At 34.7% G+C, this 10,417-nt stretch overlaps 1 protein-coding gene across 1 annotated transcript; it reads right to left on the bottom strand.

The window, feature by feature from the left end:
• Positions 1-1,043: 1,043 nt before the first annotated feature.
• Positions 1,044-6,051, bottom strand: LOC108731297 (quinone oxidoreductase-like protein 2). Its single transcript, XM_018461551.1, has 6 exons — positions 5,786-6,051; positions 4,447-4,683; positions 4,063-4,254; positions 2,883-3,061; positions 2,571-2,711; positions 1,044-1,224 (listed from the first exon to the last, which is right to left on the bottom strand). Exons 1-6 carry the CDS (start codon positions 6,008-6,010, stop codon positions 1,044-1,046), a joined length of 1,155 nt encoding a protein of 384 aa, XP_018317053.1. The 5' UTR covers positions 6,011-6,051.
• Between the last annotated feature and the right edge of the window lie 4,366 nt (positions 6,052-10,417).

Raw genomic sequence — 10,417 nt, 5'->3', positions numbered from 1 at the left:
TTATTTATTCGAATATTATATGTATTCACCGGACACACTAGTAGAGATCAGTAACAAATCCAATGTTACGGTTTCCTTACTGTTCACGTCTTACGGTCTTACGTTTTTGTATGTGCTATAGGCTCTATATTTCGGTATCGATCATGAGATGGCGTTTTAGATACCAGGGTATCATATATAATCAAGGAGTAAGCTACAGAAAGTAGATAGAGACCTTAAGGCAATAACGTAAGTTATAGCAAATCAAAATATTAATTTGCCTATTGTTTATGTCTTACTGATATAAAATTATTTACAGTTTTTTAAATCTTTATAATAGTATAAAATTATTAATATTCTTCTAAGATGCTTATGAACATCAAAAGTTATTAAAATTGCTTATCAATTTAATGTGATATTATAATACTAGTATACTACTCTAGTTCTGTTCATGAGTGCGTTTTAAGATTGAAAAAGGTTTAGGCGCGGGTTTGCAGAATTGAATATGTATATAAATTCATATTAAAATATTTAAAGTACTAAGCCTTAACTCTGCTTTACGATCAAAAAAATAGGAATTATTTTCTCTTAATTGATTTATGTCTTACTGTTTAAATTTTTTGTGTGTTTTTTGTGTGCTGTTTAAAGTACAGTGAAAAAATATTTCACTTGTTCTTAAAAGATATCGTGTTTGAATTCTTCGTTAATTTTAGTTTCTTGTACTGAAATCGGCCTTGAAAAAGTAATTATATTTTCTAATTCTCATCTTATTCAAAAGAAGTCCATACTTATATTTACTAATTTAAAATTATTTTAGTGCAATCGAGATCTCTTTGGATTGATTTAAAAGAAAAGAAAAAAAGTAAGACTTGTATTTATACGTACATTTGTCATATAAAAAAATTTTTAAATGCGTAAATAGTTATAAAGAAACCCAAGAACTTCTTTATCCTACAACCAATTAACATATGCTTAAAAATATTTCGTAAGACAAACGTAATATTAAGCTAAAAGAAGTAATAAATCAAATCTATTAGACAGAATTGATTGATCAAATTTAATGTTTAAGATTCATCGCATAAGGTCAACCGATCACGATCTTTCAAGTCGATCAACACTTTCCCACTCGGCACCGCTGCGTAATAATTGAACGCATCATTGATGTGATTCAGACCGAAGATCGCCGAGATCCGAGGACGAATTGCGCACTCCGACTTATAGTCCAACACATGCTGCATAGTCTCTCTACAAGAGAAGGAAACGTCATATTCTGCTCAATCAATTATATTGGTTTGAAACAAAAGTACGTAGCACTTCAAAATCCAAGCAATTATAACTTTATTAAAAATGAACGAAATTTAAATTTAAAAAAAGATGTTATAAAGCTTAAAATCTCGATTTTTGAAAGGTAACTATTTGTTCGAATTTCTGTCAATTTGATCATTTTTACACATAGAACACTACGAGTTAGATAAAAAAAATGGGAAATTTTCTTCTCACTTTGTTGACACATACTCAAAAAACTTACAAAGTTTTCACCTTTCGATAGTGAAAACTTACAATTTTCCTTTCAAAATCATTTCTTTTAATTTTCCTAAGATTTTTTTATTACTGAGCTATCACGGGTTGAATGAAAGGAGCATTTTGACTTTGATTGCTCATTATAACATTAAAAATTACACACGTATACCGTAATTTAAAAAATATCTTTTCTTAAACTTTGCTTTATTGAATGGCATAATTGTCAAATATTTTTTAAAACATGTACATAGTTATGATACAAATAAAGTACCGCTACGAATTTTTATTTCAGTCCAATACAAGTGACCACTTTCCTGGTAAATAAAATTTCCATCATATTTTTAAGAATTTAATATTTTAAATTTAGAAAATTTCTGAAAAAATATTATAAACTTTTTCAAATTTTATAAGTTCCTTTTTTCTTCAGAATCTTATAAATTTTATATTTCAAAATTCACATAAATGCAGAATTTTAAAAAAATATAGACCTTTTCTCGGTACTTCGGAAAAATGTTTTAATTCGTATAAAAAAATTTTTAATGTTTTAAAAAGTTATAAATTTATATAAAAGCGAAAGTTGCTTATATCAAAATACAAGTGGAAAGTTAAAAAGACTGAAGTAAATGAGCAAAAACTCATATCAAATTAATAAAACGTATATGTATATTTAATAAAGCTGTAAGTACTTCAATTGTATTTGTTTAAATTTTTGTAGGAGAGCTTCGTTGAGCCGAAACATATTCGTTTAACTTTATTAAATTGTCGAAAATTGTAGAATTGGATATGTATATAAATTTACTCTGAAATACTTAATTTAGCATTAAGATCCGCTTTGTGTGATCAAAAATAGATTTATTTCTTTTAATTGATTTATTAAGTTGTGTACATATATTTTAATTAATTTTACATCTGTTTTTGCTTGTGTACTTTGACTTTTTTAATCTTATACTTGTATAAAATTATAGATACACAAATTTTGAAAAACTAAAATTTATATAATTCTAAAAAATTATACAAAAAATTTGAAGAAAAATTATCGTTAGAATTAGCTCTTAAAAAACAATATTGACCTGTATATCAATGTGTCGGCAATTTTGTAATGCTCCGCAGCGACTGCAAACATCATGCAGTTGATTGGCACAAAGGAAAAGTCGAGAGATCGTTTATTTCGCGCACTACCGAGGACAGCAATCAGACCATCGTGTTCTAAGCTGAAAAAAAGATACACGAAGATGCGCGATTTTTTTTACAAATCTTAACGTCTGGTGGTCTACTTTCCACGTCTCTAACTTCCGTTTCACAATCGCGACTTTTGCCACCTCTGACTACCAATAAAAGAAACTTTGTAATCTAGTTTCATAACGCGACACGTGTGATTTCACCATTTGACAACGTTCTGAAAGCATGGCCCGCCTTCGGTCTCGATCATCACGCGCACTTCTTCCTTTCCGCCGATTTTCTTCAACTTGTACGGTAGGCAACGTTTATTTCTGCATATTACTGTCGCGCCGAGATCCGCGCATAACTGGGCTCGTCTTGCATCGTCACATATAGCTATCGGCTATAAAAAATAAAAAATGCAAAATTCTGACTGCTTTGTATAATTATCTGCAAAGTAGATACAGAAGTAATTAATACGTATATGACAAAAACATGTCGAGATTCAAAAAGATAAATGAAAAAGTAATTAAAATAAACGTATCGAGATCTTTAGAGACACAGAAAAAACGATTTTACTGAAATATCTAAAAATTTAGCTAGATACAGATAATAATTTTATTAGACTTTATTAAAATAATTACGTATAGGAAACTCAAACATATTGCATAAAACTTGTTACAACGTTCGAAATATGTTACTGTAATATTGTTGGAACATCATAATGTTGTTGGAATAATTTGTGCTTTATACACTGGCTGTGAAAAAATTTTCTAATTGAAAACAGATGAATCAGAAGAAAGATGGACGAAGATTTTGATCACATCAATCAAAATTTTGGTTATCTCAATTATCATTATAATAGATTCAACCAGAAAATTTTGATTTGTCTATTTTCTACCAGAATTCCAATTAATGCAACCAAAGTTTTCCAATATAGTTAATGCTGCAAAAAATATTGATGTTCTAGCAACCAGCTTGAGCGTCCTATATAATTATTTTGATAATCCAATACTGAAAAAAAATACTGATTGAAAATGAGCGAACCAGTAGATTCTGATCATATCAGTCCGAATTCTGATCATTATGATTGAACATCTGATTAGTTCGACTAGAATTAAAATAAATTTAACTATAAAATTCTGATTGGCTATTTTTTTCTACTAGAATTAATGCAATTAGACTCTTTTTCTAGTGAGCAAAATTACTTTCTGATCTATCGTATTTAGCTACATTTTTAAGTGATTCAATAAAATCTCCGTGTATATACGTAGGAGTTTGATTTCACTTTATTGCGTTAATAAAAAACAGATATATTTCCAAAAAGAAATACAGTGCAGTTTTCATTTTTTCTTCTTCATTATTTACTTATCATAATAAAGATAATGAGATTAAGACGAATACCTTCGCTCCGAAGACTCGTGTGGCGAGATCGATGACAGCGAGAGCAGAACGCGAGTGTTTCGCGTTAACGAGGAGACACTCGTTTCTTTGGAGACGTGCTCGACGGCCAATCGCCAATAACGCCGAGAAATAATCGTCCGTGACGGCTGCCGCGTTTTTCAGAGACACCCGTCTCATTAATCTAAACACGTCCTAACGTTTATCCAGCTCAATTATTCTCTCAGCGGGACCGAGTCCGACGGAATGCGGCGCGCACGAAGAAAGTTGGCGTGCGCAAACCGACGGCGTTGGTATTTACAAATTACGATCTCGCAGCGTATCCGCGAGCGGATCTGAAGCATACAAATTAAAACGCCTCTCCTCTTCACGGTAAAACGTACCTACTCTGTAATGAGCCAGACAGCTCTCGGCCAGGCCGCCGCAGACGGGATAATTGTGCACGACGACTTCCTCGCCCATCTGATAACCTGTTTGCTCGTGTGCTAATCTGCCCATTTCCAGGATCGTGCCCGACACCTCAAAACCGAGGATCATCGTCGTTTTCGGAGTACTGCGATGTTCGCCGCGCCAAAGGAGTACGTCGCTTCCGGTGAGTCCGCAGAAATGTACGTCCACGCGAACCTTTCAACGAATCTCTCGCAAATTTCGCGCAGAAGGAACAGACGGCGACGAGGCCGATCAATGAACGAGCGAGCGAGCGGAGAAAGTGTCTATCGCTCGCTGAATTTCAGCCCGGCGACTTTTAACCTTCGTGCTCGGATCGCGAATCGATCCTTAAGTGAAAGCGAGATTTTCACAAGGCGAAGATACAAGCCACGACGCCTTATGAAATTCCTTGATCAAACCGCGATGGCATGATATTACAACGCGGTATTAAAGTTCACCAAGAGACCGTTTACTTCGCCAGTATGACTTAATAGGTGCGTGGTAGAAATTACTATGTGGAAAACAGGAAGTAGCGATTAATTCGTGACGAGATAGGGAAAAAGCCGCTGAATCCGAGTTAAGGCTGAGACTCGTACATAAATATTTATAATAATACAGACGTAAGAATAGAATTATCTATAAAATTTTTATGTTTTCTATAACATTTTGAGATAATACTTTGATTTATGATTCATATATCCTTAATCAATAAATGACCATATATCTGGAAATCAATTATGCATAACCATGATATAAAGATGTCTTTATATCATATGCATAACCAAAAACAAAATAAGCTATGTTCACAGCTATGACAAACTGTCAAATTAATAACATATGCCATATAATGAAAATAAATATAAATTAATTTCTTCTTGAAATAAAAAGATAGTTTTTGATATATTTTATAAGTTCATGTTATATCGATTGCAAATGTTGTTTTATTTAAAAAATTTTTATATTATATATATAATTTGCAAGAATTTTATTGTATATGTTTTCTCACTTTTGACACAATCTGGGATAAAAATGGTAAATGAATGTGATCCTTAAGGTTAATTCTACAAGGTCCTTAAGGCTGTTTGTCTCTTGCCTTCTTGATCAAAAAGGCAAGAGACAAACAGAAGCAAACAGCAAGAAACAGGAAACAAAGAGCACATTGTAGAATTAGGCTAAATCATTTGAAACAGAGAGAGAGGAAACATTGAGTTTCTTTGAAAAATTACTTTATAATGCAGTTAAGATAGTTAATTAACAAACTACGTGAAAGAAGAGTGTTTTTTTTTTTTATAAAAACCTGTGTTTGCTGAATCTCCTTTTCAGGAATGTCGTCTAATTTCAAATTACATGGTCCATGCAGTACTGCAGCTCGTAGTTTTCTACCGGTTTGCGTGCTTCTCGTTGGCTCGATTATCTTCCGAATTCTCTCCAAACCTGTAGCCAATCTATCAAGCTTATTATAGCATTTAAATATCTTTGAACTTTTTTCGATAACAGCTCGCGAATCAGCAAATAACTTCATAATTTATAACCTCTCAAACCGCATCTAAACAGTTTCCTACAAATTCCTCCTTTCGAGTTGCTCGAAAAAAGACGATCGTACAGCCAATCGATCATGTTTATGTTTTCTCTCAATGCGTGATTATTTACTTCGTAAAAATTACGAGATTTCTAATCGAACGATCACTGTGCTAATAATATCACAAAATATTAATTGCTACATAACATAAATTTAAAGTGTTCTTGGAACAAAGGCTAATTTATAGCAAATGCTATAAATCAATTTCTTAATTAAAATGTTAAATAATGGTTAATAAGGTGTCTAATAGTTTTGACTGTATGACAATATGTGAAAGTTTGTTATATCGTCTATTTTGTTAAGAAATTCAGTCTTATAAAATCTAGTTTTAAAACTTTGTGTTCAACTGATAGCACAGAGCCTTCTGTTTTTAACTGTTTGAGAGAATAAAAGTAAATGCAAAAGTTAAGTTACTTATTGTATTTATTGATAAGAAAAATGTTACGTTAAAGAAAAACCTTACACTAAAAATACAATAACCTGTATTCAGAATGTGCTTATGTTAGCGTACATTTATTAATAAAATATTAATAAAAAGCGCATTCTGAATACAAGCTTTTAACTTTAAGGGGTTATACCTTGGAGGCATGAAAATCATACATAATTTATGAATTTTTTTAAGCAAAATTACAAAAGAAATAAGTAATTAGTTTTAATTGTAGCCTTTAATTGTACATATCTTAAACTTAAATAAAAAATTTTTATTATATATATTATAATTTCGTATTAAAACTAATTGCATCTTATTTTTAAGACTATAAAGTTAAGATAATATATAAAAATCATTTAAGACAAAAAATTTTTTCAATTTTTTTAAGCCTCCAAAGTGATCTAACCCCTTAAGGCTTACATATTTATAAGTGCTTTTTATATCAATATTTATAATAAAAAATGTGTCGTTTATATCATAATTTATTTCAGTGAAATGGTCCTATAATCTAATACAGACTGTAGACCGTAAAGTGTATTAAAAATATGCCAGAGGTAAATGCCAATCTTCAGTTTTTCTAAAACTTGCGATCTCCTTGGATGTTGTTCCCAATTCGCAGTGCTCGAACACTCAATTTTTCTCATACAAAAACCATCTAGTTTACCTATCATCTTCGGCTTCTTGTACCCTTCAAGGTAAGCGACTCTCACAAGAGGTAGGCGAGCCCTCGTCTCTCGGCCTCACTATAGGGCTGACTCTAGCACGCGTTCGACCTTCTGCCCGCTTCTAAGATCCCCATAAGGTTGTTTATCTATTCGCTGCTTTTGGCATTTACCTCTCGCGTTTCTCCCAAGCTAGATCTACTCATGGGACACGCACAGCTTAATGACCTCGGTCGCTAAGTTATACGACGTCGTCATAACTCACGCCTACTCGTTTCCTGTTCTCTGTGTCGCGGCACCGTTTATCGTCCATCTTACCCTCGCCGAGATGTTCTCCTGTTCATGTGAGAGCTAGACTGGTCGAATAAATCGAAGATGAAGTGGTTAACTATTTATTGACCCACTCGCTATCCTTCCGTCGTATCTGTCTTATATACCCCTAATCGCCAGTCGAGTTGATTCGCACCGCTTGCAAAAACTCACATAACGGTATCCGCGCCTGCAACTGCGGTGAAATTATGCTCCTAATCGGTACCGTGCATGCGAGAAGAATCATCTTGCGGAATGGTGAGAGCATATTGTTAAGCTGAAAAAAGAGATGAAATCTCAAGATATCTCTCTCTTTCTTTCTCTCCCCCTCCCCCCCCCTCACTCTCTCTCTTTCTATCTCTCAAGACAGGACGCTGCTGTGCTTTTTATAATATCCTTGGAAGCCAGGACAAAATTTGTACGAACCTGCTCAAGCGTAACTGATTCGGCACCGGACTTGACGCGGACGAGTTTATTGTCCGCGACTGAAATGATACGCGGACGTTGTTATGATACCCTGATAGGGTGCAGTCTGAGTTTGGTATCAAATGGCCGCCAACGAGTCACGCAGCAAAACGAGAATCGTCATCTTGCGCCGCAACAGTGAGAACAGCGATAGCACCGCTGCACCGTAGGCATTTATTGGCAGAAATGGGCGGACTCATCCATTCGAATGTAGCACGTTGCCATCGCGATTTCAATGCCGATATATTTATCATACAGATCGTCATGAAATCTTTAGATGAATTTTCTACGAATCCTATTGCTAATTTAAGTTTTGTTTTTAAATCTTGCATTTTATCATGTAACATTATATATATCTCCAAAAAATCAAGTCTCGAATTAAAATTCTTGAAGCAAAGGTTCGTTGAGATTATTTAATAGATCTATTCTTCGAGAAGCTAATTAATTGAAAGTAAAAAAAGTTCTATCATTCAAGTAAGCGTCTCCCTATCTTTCCAACATCTCTTAGTCCACTTGAAGAATCAGTCGCTATCTTCCTAGGTATGTCATAGCTAGGAGAACCCGTCTTCTGATTTAGCTGCCTCCATCTTCTCGTGCACTCCTGATCAGCCGGCAGTCCCACTTTCTTTCAAAGCCGCTGAAGCGGCAAATCTTTTTACCCTCCGGGGGATTAACAAAGGGCGGCCGATTAGGCACTCATGAGCGATCCTGAGGCCTGATGCGATCCCGATCTTTCTGGAACCGTCTTCAGGGACGAGTTCGCAACCCTTCGGGCGTACGCCGCCCACGCCGAGGAACGCACAGCGCACTGCGCAGGTCGATAATTGAATTAAGCTCGCGCTCGCGCGCGTACTTTATTCATTTGCGCGAAGCGCGTCGATTCAATGTACATTTGTATTTCAACGTGATCGGATCACGTTGTGCGGTAACTTGCTTGGGACATTATAGAGAAATAAATCAAACTACTGAATTTCGCTTGTAAAATGAAACTTTGAAGAGAAGAGGGAAAACGTTAGAAGAATCATTATAAGCAAGTCGGGAACTTCTCCAGGAAAGACAGAATTATAAAATTCTCAATAAGAAAAGAGAATCGCTGTATTCCTTCAAAGTAGATCTCGATTAATAATATCTTTGCGTGAATCTTACAATTTCCAGCTGAAAGATTATTCTTGTTATTCAAAGACTATTCAGCAGCAACATTATAAGTTCATAATTTCAAATTGTATAATAATTGAGTTACTTTTTATCGTTTCTAAAGGTCGCCATTGGTTTTACTTAATGTGTCGTTCAATTAAAACAATTAAAAGTTTGACTCAAGAAAATACATTTTTGACTCTTTAGTTTATTATTTACTAAGTGTGTTAATGTGTACGTTGTTTACTTTGAAACTAGCTACAGAAAGAATGAATTGATTTCATAGGTACATTTTGACACATATGGAAGTTAAAAATAACAAATTGTGTTATTAACTCAACTGATTGGATTATCATTGCTCCTTTGATGATATTTAGTAGTGACCCAGACGCTTTTTTTTCAAAGGTTGACATTTCTAAAATTTTCAAAGTTATCTAATTTACCTGACAGATTTGAATATATTAGAATATCCTTCTTCTTTGGCGTAAAGGATAATGTTAATTAGCGAATTAAATAATAACGACTGAAAGTTCATAATAGCTTATAATACCATACCTAAGTGTCTTATATTTTTGAAATGTTCAACTATGACATATTTTATTTTAATTCAAAATCTAACAATAAAGATCTGCTTTGGCTGAATATGGTCTTTTTCGCTTATTTGTGTTGTCATTATTCAATAGATTTTTGCTTACTCGTATTAATAAAATTCTGTTGTTGTGTGCTCTAAAATTAATAATAACTCACAGATAAAAATTGAAATTGTCAATGCCGATCGTTATGCCGCGAGGACCACCATGTCGCGCATTGTAAACGGAAATAAATTAATTTACATTTCTCGCAAATAACGCGGGGAAGCTTCGCTTGTATATAATGTTATCTTCGAGATACACGTCGCGCGTCTCGGAGGTGTGGCTCCTGAGGGATGAGTCCACTTTGCATAGCCCTATACTTCCCTGATCGCAGGTGTTTCGTATTACACGTGGCCGTAATCCCTGGAACACCCTGGACGACGTCGACGCGGACATTAACGGCCGGCGGCATCGGGCACGACCGAGACGGGACCCGTGGGAATCCTCGTTCATAATTGATGCTCGGACGTTCGATAAAATTAGCATATTATTAGCATATTAATAAGAAAGACGGCGACAGCGGCCAGGATAGTAGGATGAAACCGCAGGAGAATCCGTGCCGCCGTGGTTCCTGCGGCCGACGCCGACGGCCGAGGATCCTTCGAGCCTCCTCAGGCGCTCTGCATCCCTGATGGCCGAGTCTCCGCATTTAGAACTCAATGGAGCGAAACTAATTGCCGTCATTATGACACCATCGCGGATCCCGCTGGCAAGCACG

The sequence above is a fragment of the Mycetomoellerius zeteki genome, unplaced genomic scaffold (genome assembly GCF_001594055.1).
Source record: "Mycetomoellerius zeteki isolate Tzet28-1 unplaced genomic scaffold, Tzet1.0 scaffold124, whole genome shotgun sequence".
NCBI lineage: Eukaryota > Metazoa > Arthropoda > Insecta > Hymenoptera > Formicidae > Mycetomoellerius > Mycetomoellerius zeteki.
The sequence above is the reverse complement of the archived record's forward strand: the minus strand, read 5'-3'. Positions and strand labels throughout refer to the sequence as shown.

Excerpts from the sequence above, each read along its gene's own strand:
- LOC108731297 (XM_018461551.1), bottom strand. The coding sequence starts at position 6,010 with ATGAAGTTATTTGCTGATTCGCGAGCTGTTATCGAAAAAAGTTCAAAG. Across the intron at positions 3,062-4,062 it reads CACGAGTCTTCGGAGCGAAG|CCGATAGCTATATGTGACGA; the intron begins GTATTCGTCTTA and ends TATTTTTTATAG. Across the intron at positions 1,225-2,570 it reads GCCGACACATTGATATACAG|AGAGACTATGCAGCATGTGT; the intron begins GTCAATATTGTT and ends CTTCTCTTGTAG.